At 38.9% G+C, this 20,270-nt stretch overlaps 1 protein-coding gene across 1 annotated transcript in view; it reads right to left on the reverse strand.

The window, feature by feature from the left end:
• Nucleotides 1-677: 677 nt before the first annotated feature.
• tyw1 (tRNA-yW synthesizing protein 1 homolog) overlaps nt 678-20,270 on the reverse strand; it is a 77,829-nt gene continuing 58,236 nt past the window's right edge. The window contains exons 15-16 of the mRNA XM_079824458.1: nt 10,753-10,920; nt 678-2,653 (exon numbers count right to left, since the gene is read on the reverse strand). Of these exons, the coding sequence (XP_079680584.1) occupies nt 2,432-2,653; nt 10,753-10,920 (390 nt within the window). The 3' untranslated portion in view covers nt 678-2,431. The remainder of the gene's footprint in view (nt 2,654-10,752; nt 10,921-20,270) is intronic.

The following is a 20,270-nucleotide window of genomic DNA, read 5'->3' on the forward strand; positions in this document are numbered from 1 at the left end:
AACTTCTGCTTTTATAGAGGTGATCACACTTGCGGATGATCAATTAATCAAAGCCATTTGCTTAGCAGAGCTTGACCGTTACTTAGCCTCATAATTCCTATGTTAACAGTAAGGCCGTCCTTAGTTTGCAGCTATATGGTTCTGGATATCTAAGTAAATATACTGATGCAAAAGTCAACTTTACAGAAACAAGCCACTTAAATTCGGAATAAATTTCCCTTATGAACCAAAAAAAAAAAAAAATTGGATTTGGATGATGAATTCCCTTCAGTTGGCTAAATTGACTGAAATGCAAGAGGAAGACAGTGTGTGACATTAGCCTAGATCAGTGTGGCACCTATTTCACAGCGGTGTGAAATAGCTTTTCTGTCACTTGTCACAGACCATAACACTCTCTGTTTGTTATGTTTAAACAACTAGGAGACAAGGCACTTTAAAGGCTGGGATCAAAAGTGTAGTTTAAACATTCCAATAAATCCAATGAATGCTCAGCTGTATAAGTGCTTTCAATGGCTACCTTGTCAGAATCCAGAGACAAGAGAAATCATTGTGAACTTAAAGACTTAATAGCATTGCAGCTATTGTTGGCTAACACCAAAGTGCCACTATAATGCGTGTGTGACTCACAGATTAATTTAACAATTTTAATTTAACAATAATTTGACAAAGCAAAAAAAAACAGCATTGTCATTTCGTGCTTTAATATACCACTTTCAGAGTTGAGCAATGGACACATTTATATTTTATAAATCAAAGCTATAAAGTAGGAATAATCCTATGACTTCGGATGAACGCAGCATTACTTTGAACAGAGACAGAAAGCAGGGACTTCTGTGTCTGGACTTAATATTATGCCCCTTTTTCTTCACACAAGACCAAAGCTTTCAGCTTCATTCAGTTGCAGAGCTCAGGAAACGGCTGTGACCTAGTTCACTCAGCATCGAGCACATTCCCTTTCTCTTACAATAACATTCAAACTCCTGTAGAACAACATAAAGACATTTTTAATGAGAAGACACCAAGAAAGCAGCTACAACAAAACTCAAGCATCTGTATGTGCATTAAAAATTAATAACAAATGTGGTTTGTAAACTCTTTATGGGTGAATTTAAAATAATGTAACCCTATAAAGGACGAACAACCAGAGATGCCAAGTTCGCTTTTTATATGTGACTTTGGGCTTGTTTTTTCAAGAAGTCGCTTATTGATGTGGGCAGTCGCAGGTTGCGTTTTTTGGGGGGGCTTATATCCAGAATACATTGCGTATTTGGGCTTGTTAGTGGTTGGCACTCACAGGACAAACTGTAAGACCACTTTATTGTTATGTAGTGTGTGATAATGTTTCTCTGTCTGCCAATCTGTTTGAATGAATGCTCTCAATTTTCCCACCAAAATGGTGATGTTATTCAAGCCAGTTGCCAGTTTTAAGACTAAGTTACTGAACTTAAGTTACTCAAACTTTTTTCATTCTTACTAAGTATATTTTGACATCTAAAGTGGATTCAGCATTTTTATGCCATTACAAGCTGCTTTTGCCAAAAACCAGGGGTCACTAATTCTGGGCTTGCTTTTTCCAGACAGGGTCGATTATTTCTCTAGCGAAACCTGACAACACCGGTCAAAACTGCATTACAACATTTCTCAAGATAAAGGCGGCAAAGAATGCTAAAATGGTACAAACTAATCGGATAATCGACTTGATTGCAACCTGTCAAAGTTGTGTAGAAATACCCAAGACCAAACAGAGGACAGCAAGAGACAATGCAGAGAGGTTAGAGTTGCAATTTCACATTTCAATGACTTTTGTGGTTGTTACAGAGATATTTATGGGGTAGTTCTGATTCCAAAAAGCTTTCAGCTGCATCATCAGCTGACCTGTAAGAACCACTCCATTCAAAGTCCCATCTGACTCAACTGCCCTCTAAATGTCTAAAAGAGCGCACAAATCACAGTTTGAGGTGACATGTTATTAACGTAGGTAACTAGTGTGATTTTTCTTTTGCAGTTCTTTCCTCTTGTGCTCTCTAAATTTAGGCCCTAAGGTGGTATGAGTAAATGAAGCCTTAAATTCAAGTCTCTGGTTCTTCCGTTCTGTCCTTCCTTCTGTATTCTTACCAGAGTTATTAGATCCAGACTTGAACAGGCTTGGGAATTAATTTCTTTATTACCGTGACCCCGACTAAAAATAGAAACTTACATTCATAAAAACGACATGAAAAAGCATTATCAAGGATCTGCAAGGACAGCAAGAGTGTACTTTATGCTAACCAGAATTTCATCCCTAAGGCAAGTCTTGGAACACAAACTGAGCCTTGGTGAAAATAATAAAAACAAAAGTCTTAATCTCAGGTGCAGTCAATCAGGTGATCTATTCCATGCATTAAAAATACACATTCCTCTACAGACATGAAGTAGGAAGGCAAGAGTAACATCAACAACCTGAGATATCTTTGGTCTTATTCTTTCTCTGGAAGCGTGTGTCCAAGGGATCAAATCCCCTCTCTCGGGCCCCAAATAAGGCCCATCTGGGGGTCTTGGCCATATAGTCCATTGCCGAGAAGCTCTTGGTGCCCCCGCTCTCCTCGTATTCTTGAATGAGCTCCTGGAAGCGCTCGTAGTTAATCCACGTCCACCACTCCCCATCGACTTTAAACTGCAGACACACAGGAAAGAAAAGAGGCAAGACAGACAGCAAGTCAGAGTACTGCGACGATTAACACACACACACAGGTGAAGATTGGAGTGAGTCCCCCTGGCTGACAGGTGTTCACTTTGACTAATGATGCCTGACGGTGTTTTCCAAACTTATACACTGCCAACTGGGCAAAGCTCTGTTACTGAACAGCAAGACACAAGCGAATCAGAGGAAGTTTTTTTCGGAGAACACAGAGCTGGTAGTCTTTCATTCAAAAGACTTTTGTAGCCCACACTCAGTTCTTGAAGTCCTCAGGGTCCACACCAAGCCCCCAGGTGGCTGGTCCCAGTATAGGTCATAAACCCCACCCTCTCCATGTAATGTAATGGCAGGGCTCGATATTGACGCTTGTCCGCGACAAGTGGATTTTCTGAAGGGGCAAGTGAAAGAGAATTTTACTTGCCCGACGGACAAGTATCCTGAGTAAAATGTCAATAACAAAAAATAACTAGGTAATCACCAAAATGCAAGAATGATCCTGCATTAATTAAGTGTAAGTGGCAATCGATGGTGGATATAATCTATAATGTATTACGTACTGACGCTAACAAGGTTGAGCTGTTCAGTCTCGCGCAGCCTCTCTAAAATCGAAAACAAATGAGCGCTGCTCACACAGAGAAACTCAGTTAACATACACGGTTAAAATTACAAATTGTGTTTTTATATTTATAACATATGATACAGTTAAGCAACATCACACAAACAAGAGTGCTGTTTTCCTGAATACCATCACGACTGAACATGACACTAATTTCATACGCCAGCTCCATAAAGAATTATTTAACATCAAGTCACTTACATTTTAGATGCAATATTGACTGTTTTTGTTCTATTTCAGCAGCGAAAATAGCTCCAAACAAAGATCACAGCAGAACCATAACGCATGTCAAAACAACAGCGTGTTACTGAATGATTCAGCGTTTTGAATGAATCAGTTGAATCAAAGATTCAATTACCTATTCGTAAACGACTGCCTCATTCCTGAACGAATCAGCTGTTCCACTGAATCGACTAAATGACTCGCTCATTACGGTCACCTGCGCCCCCTACTGGCGGTTTAGTTTCATGTTTAAACATTCTTTCCAACATTTCTTATTTGTATATTTAACATTATTTAAAACAATCTCAACATTATTTAATGCAGATGTAATTTTTCAGTGTAAATTATCTTATTTAATTGGTCACAGCCCTATAGTGTCTTATTCTAATTTAATTTATAGATCAAATTTAAAAATATAAAATGAAAGCTGAAGCATAGCCTATATTTAATACGATTATGGAAAAAATGCCCTTTATAAAAAGGTAAAAATATCACAAATATCCAGATTTAAATATGTCAAAGCTGATTGAACAATGGCCAGAATATTGCTTCAGAATAAATTACATTTAAAACAAAAAACATTTCCGAACAAGCAAATGTTTTACTCGGACAAGTGAATGACAGATTTACTTGTCCGAAGGACAAGCACGTGAACAGGCTTAATGTCGAGCCCTGGTAATGGGATGTGACACAAAAAACTAAACAATCAAATTATACTTCAGATTTTTTCCCCCAAAGATGGTTTCTGTCATTTTAGGCAGTTTTAAAATCACGCTGATGTTAGTTCAAGTGTTTGTTCTTTAAACAAGTTTGGTTTTAGTTAGTTATTTGATGCTATAAAAACAGGGGTGTGACGTCATGATTGACAGCTTCTCTAAGTGACATAGTCACTGACTTTTTTGGTCACCTGACCAATCAAGAATAGCTATTCTTTCTATTCTTTTTCTGTTTGTCTATTTAAGAAAAAGAAAAAAACTGTTCTGTGCTAGATTAACTGAGACTTGGTACAGCACTTTCATATTGTTGCCCTTGACTTTTCTAGTTGCTTCTATTGCACCCATTTGTATGTCGCTTTGGATAAAAGCGTCTGCTAAATGACTAAATGTAAATGTTCTGGATCTTCAGGAGGAGATAGGAGCTTTAATTTTACATTTCCTTGACTGTTTATTTCACACCGACATGAATTGCTCTGCAGTAAACTGTATTAACCAATTGTGCAGGAATCATCCCAAGGTAATTTTCCCTTTTTTTTTTTTTTTGCACAAACCTGTTTCAATCAATCTCGCCCAATCTCGACTTTGGTTGGACAAGCTTTGGTTCTCTATGAGGGTGTAGGCTCAGCTTACTTCTGCTTGTTTGCCCACCCTATACATTTAATCAATTTCCATCAGCACTTCTAAACCATTCTCCAACACCAGTATAAAGAAACCTAGAGGGGAGCTGCACTGATTACATTTCACACTGCACTGATGAGATGCTGTACTGTGATCCATGCTCAGCATGGTGATGCAATCAGCTATAGGTACCAGACTACTGTTTCTCCCATCTCTCTACATGCCCTTTATTTCTTTCACCTAATTGCCACAAAATTGATTTAGGTGTAGTATATTTTGCTCTAAGGACATTGCTGAGGTTCCTGATTGGGTTGCTAGAGGCTAGGGTCGGGGGACAAGCCTTTAGGAGAGAAAGACAAGTCTTGGAGAGGAGTATACTTCTTTCAAGGGAAACATGCTTTCTAGAGGCTTGAACCAGATCAGTTGAACAAGAAAACGACATGGAATAAGCAGTCTTGGCTGCCTCATTGCATATATCCAGGGAGAGAAAGTGTCCTCTCGACTGCGGAAATGGAAGATGTCCAGCAACTAACAAAGCTGTCAAGAGTGGATCAGGCCAGAGAAGGCTCTCGATGACAACTGTTGTCCAAGTTGCTGAAAGCTTCCAGCTGCCTCAAAGACAACCTGGTCACGTGCACCACAATTGAGAAAGAAGCATACCTTTCCACTACTAAAAATTTCAAGGCCACCACCTCCTCTAACCGCAGTGCCAAGCATGGGATTATTGTCCTTGTGTCATATTATCTCTGTTTAGCTGCTTACCTCAAGCTTCCTAGAGGCAGCCTCAAATGCTATCTCAGTCTACAGTCAGTCTGTAAAGCCTTAAGCAGGTTGCATCCTCTGGGGAACCTTCTTCCTCAGCTGCACGTTTTCATTAGAGAGTAATTTGCTGAGGTGAATCACTCCACAGCCTCCTTCACAGATAGTCAGCAGTCAGAAAATGAAGGTTCCCATGGGACCAAACTCGTCTCTCCGGAAAGGCCACGGATATATCCTCAACCGCTTTTAAGATCACTTCCCCTCATTGTAATTCTTACACATGTGGTTCAGCTCAGCGTTCTCATATATCACTCACATTAGGAGACTATTGCTGGGGAGTAACTAAAACTAACATTGCTACTAGGTTGCTCACACTTAGCAAAATTACTGGACAATCACAATCACTCATCTCGCTCCCGAAAAGTGCCAAAAAGTCCAGTTGACCTATATGATAAACAACAATTGATTTTTGTGTCAGATAAATATCCCAAATGGTAGTGAACTATAAATTATGGCTTGGCAAGCAATAGTTTCAAGGTAGCTTCCTCAACATAGATGAATACTGAACTTTAGATGCCATATAAAAGAGTGGGAAAATGGCAGCCCTTTTATTTTCGGAGAGCAAGATTACCCACATCTGCCACACCAACAGATGGCCACGCCATTGAGAGAGAGTGCACTTTAAGGTTTCATTCATTTGTAAAATTGCTTCTGCTACAGGAAGCACTAAGCACATGAAGCCATAATGCAAATGTGGTTTTGGGATGCCACATCACCCAACACAGATTGCGGCCCCCCTTTCATTCCCTAAACACTATAAACATCCCCAAAAATTAATGACGGTCTGTTCTGTAATGTTGTGCTGTGTGGGGGTTCTACATCTGGTGTAGTTACTGTGAGACTACTGGGATTCTAAAGTTTAAATGGGTAATCTTGTTTATGAATTAATGAATGTTCATAAGGCCAGCTAAGGCTTTTGAAAAATGCAACATACTTCAAGGCTACATCTCTTATTAGCGGTGCTTGCTAAGGCAAGCATCTCTATTACTATTGCTCAAACTCAGGGCTGAAAGTACAATTCTTAAGTCTAGCCCAGACTAAAATGCATGTTTGAGCCGCTTTAACTGAAAGCATTTGTCTCAAATCCACGCCAGTAATGTTTTTTTTTTTCTAAGGCATGTTTATAAAAGTTACTTAAAATCTCCTAAATTAACAAAGGCCCAATCCTGGTTTAATATAAGTCCTTACTGTGAAACCAGGCCTATAGTTAATGTGCTATAGACATGAATTATATACCGTTCTGCTTGTTGATGAGAGATGTGCTATTACTTTACTAAGCAAACAGAAAGATAAAAAGGGCCTGAAAGAGGGACCCGAACCATTTCTACAGTCTAGAATCAGGGCCATTAAAGGGTAACTAAACCCCTGCTCAGAGCTTAACTCCACCCACTGGCAATTTTCAAAAAATGCTGGAAAAGTGGGCAGAGCCCGGCGGACACAGAGGGGACGAACCGAGGGCGGGACTGAGCGGAGGGTGTGCACCTGAGACCCGCAGTGACGGATTGATTGACAGCTGTCTGACTCGCGAGTCTTTTTTTTTTTTTTTTTATTAATGCAAAAAGATAAAAGAGATGACATGTTTATAATACACAAGTTTGTGATACAATACACAAAATACAAAATGTATCAATAATATGTTCAATGTCATCAGAATATAAAGGCTACAAAAAATTATTTAAAGATTAAGGTAAAGGAAGAAGAAGAAGAAAAGAAAAGATAGAAAAAAAGTCTGACTCGCGAGTCGCAAAGATGGAGAATGACTGGAGTGACGCCAGCTTTGCAACAGAGCGGTCATTTCTCCTACCTTTACCTGAAGTGGAGGAGGGTGAATTGTCTGGAGACACAAACCCGGAGCCTTATCAATGCGAGCCGCTGGCTCAAACTGCGTTAACTCCCGATGCAGACGATGCTAGTGAAGCAGCCGCGCAATAGAACTGACCTAATCTATCTGCGTCCGCGGCAACCACTTGCGTGTCAGGGTTTGAAAGCGCGTCTCATGTATGAAAATTATCTGTACACATGACGGGCGGCAATAATATCGCAAGAAAAGCCTGACGTGTACTGACAACTGCATTATTTAACCGTATTTTCTTCAATACAATGTTAAAGCAAGTGTCAAGTCAGTTTCATTCATAATGTTTACTTCATGTAACATGGCAGTTCATAATGGAGTGAAGCCGTTCTCATCATGTGATTGGGGGAAACATTTCTGAGGGCGTGGTGAGCTCGTGCTAGGGGCGCGGATAGTGAGCTGTCGGAGGTACCATCCTACGTCACGATGTACCACAACGTCCAATAGGAAAATTCAACTGCAGTAGCCACCGTTCAACCTTAAGAGGGCAGCACTTTGGCGGTTTTACACCATATTTTATAGAATTAAAACACTTTATACTCAAATGTCAAAACATTTACTCGAATCAATGAACAGCATTAATAAAGCCCCAGTATTACAGATCATTAACTAAAAAAAGTTGGTTTAGGGTTTAGTTACCCTTTAAGTAACCACATGGAAAACACCCCCCAAAATACGTAGATATTACCTACAGTAGCAGCATCTGTGAATGGCATGTTCCACCCATATTTAAGAAAATCAAGCTTCTTCTACCTGTAAAACTCTTGATGGATTTAATTCCTTTTTTAAACCTGCCTTACATGCTTTCCTTCCTGTAGAAAGTTGAGCATGGGAATTAGTTCAGAACATGGCGAGAGAGGGAGGGCTTTACGAGGACACAAATATGAGGATATAAGCGGTCACCTCCACACAGGGAAGAGCTGTAAATTCATTCAAAGGGTCTTACCTCTTCAAGAACAACGTGGATAAAGGGCGAATGTTTGCAACCCTGAAATAAGAAAAAACTAACACGGCAGCTAAAAATTCAAACAAATATCTAAACAAATTCAATGCAATGAAATACTGTCAGTGGCCTATCAAGGTCTAATGTGAAAAATGGCTTCTTATTATAGGAACAATGAGCCTTTTTAGCACCCTTGTGAGTCATGGCCGAGCCAAACAGAGGGCGAGAAAGATAGTCCCTGTGCAGTCTGCGGTGACGTGGAGAGTAATGAATTTTTCACATCAAATTCAATGCCTTTTCATTCAGATGTATGTCACAGGCAATGCAAAGAGAGCTCTTTAAGATGCATAAAGCAGGAAAAAAAACCTTGCAGAGGAAGGCAAAGCAGCTCAGTGCTGGGGACTGGCTTTATCACAGCGTCATTTGAATTTCAGAGGCAGGACAGTGTGATATAGCTGAAGATGGAAAGAAAGTGATACGGATTTTGATAAAATGGGGGGTTGCTGTTAAAGTTTTCATATTACACCCTAACATTAAGTAGGATGAACTAATCTAAAATTGACTGGGGCATCTTCACCAATGAATCATGAACGAAGAGTGCACATTAATCTCCATCCAGATCTCCATGGAGATTAGGAGGCCCTAATCTCATTCTAACAAAAAACAACACAGCTATGAAAAGAAAGTCCTTCATTAGTCTTTTGTTGCCGTTACCACTGTATTGGCACTCTACCCTCATAAGTCTTGCATCCAGCCTCCTCGGCTGCCTACCAACAAACCTCTTCACCTTGTTTCCAAACAGCTGAGCACCTTCTCATGCCTGTGTGGGCTTGAGTAGTGTTTGCTCTGGGGATTCACACCAACTATGGCTCTCCACTACTGCAGCTCATTTTTAGCAGTCATGGTTGTAGCTCTGCATCATGACACAGGAATTGAATGGAGGGGTTTTAAAGGATGCAAACAAGTGAACACAAAGAGTGTAAACAGGTGTAATTACACATATAAGCTCTCCACGCCTGGGGAGAGAAAGGAAGCTGAATGAACTAATGGGATACTTAGAAATCAAGATAATACGTGAGGAGCATGTTCAACAAAAGGAAGTAAACAGAATGGAAATGGAGTCTGTTGGAGTATTAGACACCCATTACTTTGTGGAAAAAAATTCAGGTTGTCACAAAAAAACTAATAATAAATTGAATACAAAAAGATTTTTAGAAATATTAGACAAAATGTTTTGACATACGAGATCTGAAATGATGTACTATACATATGAGGTTCTCTTGATAAATGTGTATGCCTTGAGTGTCCTATCCCACTGATTATTAAAAGAAAATGCACCCATATTTGATGAAGTTTGTGTATGTGTGTGATGAAGTTTTAATTTGTGAACAAAGTGAAAAAAGGCTTGGATTTCAACCTGTTCATTGTTCAAAATGATAGTGTTGCTTCAGAAGTCAATTTGTATAAATTAAATCCTTGTTTAACCCTGCTTTACATGCTTTAATTTCCTTCCTAACGTCATTTGAAGAGTTTAAAGAATTTGAACCACATTGACTTTCATAATTAGGACAAAAGCTCCTTAAACATTCTTCAAAATATCTTCTTCCACAGAAGAAAAAAAGACATACATTTTCGTTTTTGGGTGAACTATCCCTTTAAACCAAAGATGGTTTGCCGGTCTTAGCTGGTTTAAGCTGATCTCGCAGTAAGGCTAAGCAAGTTTTAAGTTGACCAGCTGGTTTTTCCCAGCTTGGCTGGCTTACAAGTGCCCAAAACCCCTCTAAAACCAGCAAACAAAGCCTGACCAGGCTGGGAGAATCTGAACAGACTGAAGAGTGTGTGAGAACACAGAAATATTCACCATAGAATCACATGCAGAAATCTATGGTACTTGATTTCAGAATACAAATAGCAAATCATAAAAGGAAACTGAAGCACCACATAACACTTGCACATAAATATGTTTTTTGTTTGTGAGAGAAGAGTGTTGGTAAGGGCTCACTGCCCACGCAAACCATTAGAAAAGCTGTCACAAGAAACGAATGTAAAACAAGAGCGGCTGTAAGAATGACTAGCGCTGTGTCAGGAGACAGCATAAAAACACAGGAAGGTAGGTTTAACCCTTCACCTGAATGGCAGTTAATGCAAGTGCTCATATCACTTTCTTTTCAATGACATTTACAGAAATGGCAGTAGCATCTTTATTTGGAACACCTTTAAGTGGTCGGAAAGAGAAATTACTGTAAAAACGGTGCAGGAGCAGTGTGCCAAGCGTCTGTGCAGGATTACCTTGTGGTGTGCAAGTAACAGACAATTGGAGTGCTCGTGTTCGCAGGCAATTTCATAATCTGGGAGCAGGTTGGCCAGCTGCTGCACGAAGTAGATGACCTCCTCGTGCCAGGGTACGTTGGCCATTGTCAGGCTACTGGCTGAGCTCTCGCCACAGTACGTCACTCCCTGGAGGAAGGGCAAAAAGACAAGAGGGACGAAGCTATTAAATGTAGTGCAAAAGTTACAAACATTTGATGATAAATTGGAAAAGTATCAAAATAAAACACATTCACTTCTTATCGGATAAGCGGAGTGTTTGCGCATGTGTTTCCTAAACTCTGGAACAGCCTTCCTGATAATGTTAGGGGCTCAGAGACACTATCCCAGTTTAAATATAGATTAAAAGACATCTACACAATACATATCATAACCTTGTACTCTAGTTATATCAGATCAAATGCACATGATTATCTTTGCATGACGTTATGAACAGCAGGTACGCTAATTATTAGGGGCCAAGCACCGAAGGTAAGCAGGCACCTATTTTATCCGTTGGCATATTATTATTATTCCATTCCTTCTTCCACTCTGGAAGTCTATGACAGTCCATAGAACCATATAGTAAAAAGTTTGAAAGAAATTTGGCACACTGATAGAGGACAGTCTGAACATTAACCACAGCAATTTTGGTGTCTCTAACTCAATCCCTCAAATGCCACCAACTGTCCAAAGAAACTTTTTCGAACTCCTCTTTGGCAGTTGCACCGATTTTCACGTAAATTGAACCAGATCATCTTCAGACCATGCAGACAAAAATGTATACAAACCGTTCTCGAACAATGTGCGAACAAATTAGACAAAGTGCCCGCCAAAATGAACTATGAGGCTATATCTCCACAATGCTTTAGCGTATTCTGACCAAACTTGCGTTATGACAACCATGACCTGAGGCTACCTGCACAGTTTCGGCGCAGTGTCACCTAGTGGTCAGGAGATATGAAAAATACCTTTTTTGCTTACAATTTCTGAAATGTTTGGCCAAAAAAACCCCCCACAAAACGTCTCGTTAGATTTGGTGCAGCATGCCGAGTCGAACGATACCCAATTTTCCCATAAGGGCCAATTTTATATTTTACGAACGCATTGGCGTACCGTTACGAAACTCGGTATGCATCTTCGGCACTTTGCCCTGAAGGAACTCAAAGTTTCGGGGCAGGACCAACTTGTGGTCAAAAGTTATAATGGAATTTCCAAAAATGCTAATAACTTTTAATTAAATTAGCCTATAGTAATGAAACATAATAGATTCCTTAGGTCACACTGAGAACATAGGAATTTTGATCAAATATGGCAATATTTGTTATCTGTTGGGCATTTTGATTTTCTTTCAAACTCCTCCATGACCATGTCCAATTTTCACTAAAATTTTATCGTATCATATTCAGACTAGGCAAACAAAACGTTATGATTCCGTGTCGATGGACGAAACCGTTTTTGTATACCGTTGCAACAAATTTGAGGCATGATGCATGTGTCAGTGTCACCTCACTGACCACAACACATCAATTTGGTCAGTGCGTCACCAATTGGTCGAAAGTGATAAAACATTAAATCAAATTACAAGTCTAAAATGACAATAAAGCCTAAAATCATCTTAAAATGTCTTTAATTGTTCATTGTTGCAGTTGGTCTGATGCTTCGGGCCATGCTGGCATGACTTGTGGTGTTCTTTGTGCTTGGCCCTGATAATTGCTGCTTACAGCTATATTTTCCATTTGCTTTTCGGTTTCATCTCTGGGTGCGCATCCTGAGGTAACTAGAGACTACGCCTGCTCCAGTTTGGATCCAACCTCTTACGAAAACTTCAGGTGACCTCAACACCTGTGAAGAGATGACGGCAACCCCTGCCAGGACTCCAGATCACATCAACTCTGAATAAACATACACAACTTCTACATGTTCATATATTGTAATTATGTTCACAACTTCACAATAATTACTTCAATGAGATCATTGTTTCTTCCTTAAATTAATACACGTTAGCTAACTACGTGATGTGTTTGATATTATTTTAGAACTGTACATTTCTGAAATATGGACACACAGTAACCTCTGATTACGAATCACTCTAAATTGTAATGTAAAAACATGCCTTTTCTGTAAAGCTGCTTTGATACGTTATATATTATAAGAAGCGCTATACAAAGAGATGTGAAATTGAATTTCAGTGTTTTATTTAAATTTTAATAAACTTGGACAAAATACTATATTTAAATATTATCCATCAGTTATCAACCATAACATGAAAATATTCCACCCTTTTTTATTGTATCAGTAATGCTGTAAAGCTGTTGAAGGTGACACTACAGAATTGTTTTAGTAAATGAGTTTTAGGTTCTCCACTTTGGGACCACTCACTGTATATGTATATACATATACAGTATACAAAATTTAAAAAAATTCACTAATGCACAAGCATGCTTTTTCAAAAACAGCTGATATTGGCCTGACTCTTTAAAACTGTGTTTTAGATTAAACTGCGCCTCCCTGTTCAAAAAAGGGACAAAAATACTGAATCATATCAGCGCACACACAGCCTAAGGACACAGCGGCGCGTGGAGGCTGATTTGGATTTTCTATGGATGATGGAGACTGAGACGACCAGATCGTCTCATTCAACACCTACGCACACACACACACACACACACACACACACACACGGCAGGACAGCATTCACGTCACACCTCAAAGATGTTGCTGTGATCAGGACAAACAGGCTATGAGGGCTGCATGTACACCACATGCTGGGAATGAAATTTCAGTTTACATTAATAATACGATTTCTGTCATCATGAACTCTGATGTCTGATTGGATACTGAAACAAACTGGTGTCAAGTCAGGTCATGAAATCCATTTTAACCTTCACACACTATGAAAAGTAGTCATTAATAATCCTGTGCAACCAAACGAGCGACGACACCGCTGGATGAAAACGAACTCATTTGCAGCGTGGCGACCATCAGTTCATGGGTCTGTTTGTGTGTAGGAGTAGCTGTGCTGTTGAAAAGACATTACTCATTCTGTGATAGAGTGAAAACCCATTCTGTGAGGCTTTATCTTATTTCAGTATTCATCACTAGCAGCTGTTAGCACTCTGTTACACTGGACAATCGATAGATGGACATCTCCAAGGTGTTGAGAGAATCAGAAAAAAGACATCATATGAAAGAGATATCAGATACTTCATTACTGTAAACAATGCATCAATGACTTAAAAGGTTCAGAAACGAACACACCACAAGGCCAAAATGATGGAGATTAAAAGCATATTAATTCTAAATAATGTGAATAGTGAGTGCAATAATTCATTAAAAAAATGAATCTCAAGAGGCATTATGTAAGCGAATGATTCATACAATTTCCCACAGCTTTCTTTTACCTGAAGCTAATGGCTTATAATTATGTATAAATAAGTATAATTATGAAGATATTCATAATGAGAGATTATGTACAATAGTTTATTATTTCATAGCTGAAACTGAAAATGAAGATTATGAGCAATTGTCAAATAATTAATATTCAGAACTGAATTTTAATTAGTTTGATCTTTGTATTTTGAAAATGTAATAGTCATTAGATTAATAATAAGTTGTTTTTATTTGGTAATAACAAATAAAAAAAATTTTGATAGTGTACTAATACAAAGTTGATTTGCAAGTGGTTTTGTTCGTTTTGTCTTATGTCTAATTAAGATACACATTTCAAAAACAATATTTTCATTTATTTGTAATATTTAAAAAAGTTCTATAATTATAAATAATTTATCTGCAAGCAGCCATTAAGGGGGCCAAGCACAAAGGTGGCACAATAATCCATGCAAGCATGGCTGGCCATCAGACAAACTGCAACAATAACGCTGCATTGACATGGGGCGTCTGCGTCAACGCTTCTCATTTACTTTGAATTGGTGACGTCATGTGTTGCCGAACTGAATTGTGGGTTCTGTTGCGTTGCATCACTGGCATTGCTCGCGGCAGAAGTTGAATAGTTTTTAACTTTAAGCCTCAACGCAGGCGTCAGCCAATCAGATCGCCTATGCAAATACCCTAGCGCACACGCTAGCCAATTGCATTCATACAACACCAGAAAAGTAGTACGATTGGTTCTACGGCACCATGACGGTCACGTCAGCGCCAAGCTTCAGACACGCCCTCCATCAAGCGTTGACGTATGCAGCGCAAGCAATTAAAGACATATTAAGATGATTTTAAGCAAAATGGCTGAAAAATCATAAATGGTTACTGGTAATATGATTTAATGGTTTATTACTTTCGACCAATAGGTGGCGCTGTGACCAAATTGATCATATGCATGGTTATTCTGTACTCGCTAAACATCGACAAAACCATCAATTGCTGACTTTTTAATGTTGTGTTTATATTTCAATGCAGTTATTACATTTACCTAATTTGCCAATAAACCAGTTTTATTGATTGCAATAAAGACCAAGCTAATGGGACTGTTGAAATAAGAAAAAAACGGTGTCTATAATTGGACGCACACATGCAACATTTTTCCAGCACTTCAAATGTTATTTTTTATTGTGATGACCAAAAACATTTGTTCATACTTTTGAGATAGCGGCCATTTGTAAAACCGAACATTTCAAGGTGTAGGAAATACAGCATTTGATAGAAAACACTTATTTAAATAAAAAAAAATTAATTACCACTATAACCAATAGATGGCGACAGAGGAGCATTTATTGGCTCAGCCATGTCCTGTAATATTTTTTCCACACGTTTCGTTTTTGAATAAATATTAAGCATTATAAAATCACTAGGTTGAAAACAAAAATTTTCAAGATGAAGTACTCACGAAAAACAATAACTTTTCTTGCGAATAAATTACACAGAAAGCAAGCACCGCGCTCTACCTCCCTTTATAAATCCCCGCTGTCAGTTTCGGCACACCTGTGAACACCTTTTGTTTTTTGTGCAAAATTTGGTGTCAATATGCCAAAGCATTGCAGAGATACAGCCTCAGGGTCAGCATCATGCCACAGTTTTGTTGCTGCGGCATACGAAAACGGTTTCGACTATCAACATGAAATCCTTAACCGTTTGTCAGCACAGTTTGATGACGATCTGACTGGAATTTAGTGAAAATAAAAAACTAATTTGTTTGCACGTTATTGGAGAACGGTACGACGAATCGACTCAAATTCCATTTAGTCGGCATGGTCTGAAGATGATCTGGTTCAATTTCCATGAAAATCAGAGCAACGGACTAGGAGGAGTTCGAAAAAGTAGCTTTTTCAGAAAATTTTAAATGTCAAAAAAAAAAATGTCATGATGGAAAATGACACCGATGCAATTGGAATCAGGGGGAAAATAGTTTTGTTTCCAGCCCTAACGGTTCAAAAGTTATTAACAGACGTGAGTGCAACTTTGGACAGTTTATGGCACTAAAGGGATTGAGTTAGAGACTCCAAATTTGATATGGTGACAGTTCACACTGTCCTCTGAGTGTGCCAAATTTCATAACTTTCCCACAAGCGGTTCTATGGGCTGCCATAGACTCAAGAGCGGAAGAAGAAGGGAAGAATAATAAGAATGCCAACTGATACAATAGGTGCCTACGCACCTTCTGTGCTTGGCCCCTAAAAATACATTAAGCTACTTTACCTGTGAATACTATTGTTGGTGATATTCTTTAGACATCCACCAAATGGTGTATTTTATCTGTAGAAAGAAAAAAACTGATATCCCAAATATCAGTAAAAAATATTGGTCAGCCTGATCATTGGTTTCTCTCTCTTCAAAATACCATGCAACACATTACATATTTTCACAAACAACTGCAGACCTATAACACTCACATAACCATGGTCACACATTTAAAGAGTATAATGCAATATAACAAATTAAATTGGTTGTTTTTCATGTGTATTAATGCATTATAGTCTTTACAGGTATGAGCTATGATCAGATAAGTATTATAATGCATTATGGCTCTATTAGCATTCCAATGCATTTCATTCCTCTCTGAGAACAGAGAAGACAGTGGAAATGAAAGGACAGGTCTCGTTTTCCTCATCCCAGCTTTCTGGGCCGTGGCTGATGTCCAAAGCTGATATTCGGGGTCAGGTACAGAATTAATGAGCCCAGCTCTTATCGGTCTGCTCTGTAGCCATAGAGAATAATGATTACCTACAGAAATGCCTTGATAAATCAATGAGGCAAGGAAAGTGAGGGCGTTTCTCCGGCCCGTCTGCACAAACTAACAATGCTACAGATTTCCTGCAATGGACTAACAATCTGACTCTAATAAGCCAACCAAATGTTTATACACTGATAACGTTGAACTGATAAAGGCGCTATGAAAAATCATTTAACTGCATGTGGGATTAGTGGTAGATGAATAATGCTCTAATAGTGTCGTCCAAAAGTTTCTCAGTTTTAGTGTCCTTAAATGTCCAACATTTTGAATAACTAAAGGTGGAGATCATTTGGGAGCCCAGCGCAGAATGTCCATTTTTGTGTCAGGACTAACACCTCTGGAATGCTCTAATTGTGCAGGAATAATGGTTTGATCAATCACTGCACAATGAGGATGATTCCTCAGCGCTGGAGGAAGGAACAGGACACGTGTGCGCTACACATGGAGTCCTCAAACTACAAATCCAAATTGTATCATTACATTTTATTAGGGATGCACAATATATTTGCAGTTTGTATTTTTTACATTTATACCAATTTATTTCACTTGACCAAAAATTGATGCACCTCTTGATGGAAATAAAGTTTTTGTTTTCAAAACCGGGTGTTGTGATGTTATTTCCGTCAAGTGGTGCATCAATTTTTGGTCAAGATCTTGCATTGACAATGTAAGAGTCGAGGACTCTGTAAAGTCTCCTTTCAATGACTTTAAGGTCTGGACTCAATTAATGTGTGGAAATGATTCTTCATGCTCCCACCCAACCATTCTTTCACAGTTTGAGCCCGATGAATCTTGACATTGTCATCCTGGAATATGGGCATGATGTGCAACGCCGCCGCTCCCACCACACACAGCACGTAGGTCACCAAGACCCATCGTCTTCTTTTGTATTCAAGTGTTCCAATCCCTTCCATGGCCACAGGTGTATTCCACGGTCAAATGTTAGTGGTATTATAAAGTGGAAGCAATTGGGAACAACAGCAACTCAGCCATGAAGTGGTAGGCCATGAAAAATCAAAGAGCAGGGTCAGCGCATGCTGAGGCGCACTGTGCACAAGTCACCAACTTTCTGAAGAGTCAAAAGCTACAGACCTCCAAACTTCGTGTGGCCTTCAGATTAGCTTAAGAACAGTGCGTAGAGAGCTTCATGGAATGGGTTTCCACGGCTGAGCAGCTGCATCCAAGCCTTACATCACCAAGTGCAATGCAAAGCGTCGGATGCAGTGGTGTAAAGCACGCCGCCACTGGACTCTAGAGCAGTGGAGATGTGTTCTGTGGAGTGATGGATGGCCCCTTCCTGTTTCAACATGACTGTACACCAGCACACAAAGCAAGGTCCATAAAGACATGGATGAACGAGTTTGGTGTGGAGGAACTTGACTGGACTGCACAGAGTCCTGACCTCAACCTGATAGAACACTTTTGGAATGAATCAGAGCGGAGACTGCGAGCCAGGCCTTCTCATCCATCATCAGTGCCTGACTTCACAAATGCGCTTCTAGAAGAATGGTCAAAAATTCCCATAAACGCACTCCTAAACCTTGTGGAAAGCCTTCCCAGAAGAGTTGAAGCTGTTATAGCTGCAAAGGCTGGGCCAACTCCATATTAAATCCAACAGATTAAGAATGGGATGTCATTAAATTTCATGTGCATGTAAAAGCAGACGTCCCAAAACTTTTGGCAATATAGTGTGTATATATACATATATATATATAAAATTGTATGCATATCGTATATGCATGGTTAGTGAATGAGACCCACAAATATGAATCACACTCTTAAAAATGTAATGTTTATCAAATCTCAATGAATATCCATTTTTCATACTTACTGTTCAATTACAATGTTGTGATGCATAAATTCACTTTTACCATTTCAAATGACTGATTTTAGTGTAGAAAAATAAATAGTATAGTAATACCAGAAACACGTCATGACTTATCTATTTACAAGTCAAAGTTCATTATTTCAAACAAATGTAAATGTGAAATGTAATTATCTTTAATCTATCAAAACTTAAGAAAATAGACTACAACAGAAAACATCTGTTGTCTGACAGTTTGAGTACATATTTCACCAGGAGTGTGCAGCAGGGCTGGCAGATCCCGCATGTAGAAAATAAAAAAGAAGGGCACACAAAGGTGTTGGGAAATGTGATAGGTAAGGAGCAGCTGTTGGGCACTGTAATTACTGCGAGGAGCTACACTTGGGCCGAACAGCTAGAGGGGCTGAACACCTCCATAACTCACAGAAACACATATCAAACTTGCTCGGCTACCACCAAACTTAATTACCTGCGCATACATCACCACCCTGTTTCAGGTCTATAAAAGTGGCCAAACACACACAAAACAACGTTGCCACTACTGGTTGTTTGATGACTGGATCACTGGTGTCCCATAGAAGTAAATAAGATGTCAAGACATTTTTATGTCTGGCTACATGGGAACAATGTATTATTTGCTAGGAGAAACTTTATGTCCAGATCTTGGCATGGACAAAGTATCATCCCATAAATAAAAAATATGACTTTTAAAGTTCTGGTTAGAAACAAAAAGCTAAGCATGGAACTAGAAAGGGTTCATGGGTTCTATTCCAAAGAAATGCATGAATGGATAAAATATCTACTATGAACGCAATGCCAACAAAATCACCACTTTTTTTTTAAAAGAACCAACTTTAGCCAGATTTAACTCCAACAACATGCTCTCAGCTTCATGCTTCCCATATACCGGCTGCCATATAAATGCACAAAATGACTCACTAGCTGCTAGCAGAAAAGCATCTTCTCATTAGTTAAAGAACGTAGTAATTTACAGCATTTTTAACTCAGGGCTTAACAATAAGGATTTTTGTCTGATTGTCTAGTTGGGTCAGTCTGATTTGTTGTTCAAGAAATATTTCTTATTAAACAGTTGTGCCATTTAATATTCTCGAGGAAACCAATATACATTTTTTCAGCATTTTGTCATGAATAATAAGTTGGCAATGCATTACGAATTGGTTCGTCATTTTCAAATAATTCTTAATGATGCTAGTTGTCAGTCAGCCATATAATTTTACATTAAAAAAAAACATTTACATATAAAAATACATTTTTGCAACCCAATGTTTACGTCTGCAAAGCATAAAAAAAATACATGGTCATGCTCATGATCCAAAAAGAAAAGAAAACAACAAAGAAAGATACAGCGCTGACCCCTGACTGGCCTGAAGCTCTCTAAATGGCCCAAAGCAGCTTCCTTATTGTTGAGACTCAGCAAAAAAAGCATTTTTCCTTCATTGGGATGTCAACATTAAGTTAAAAAGAACA

The sequence above is a fragment of the Gobio gobio genome, assembly GCF_949357685.1.
Source record: "Gobio gobio genome assembly, chromosome: 8".
NCBI classification, from domain to species: Eukaryota; Metazoa; Chordata; class Actinopteri; order Cypriniformes; family Gobionidae; genus Gobio; species Gobio gobio.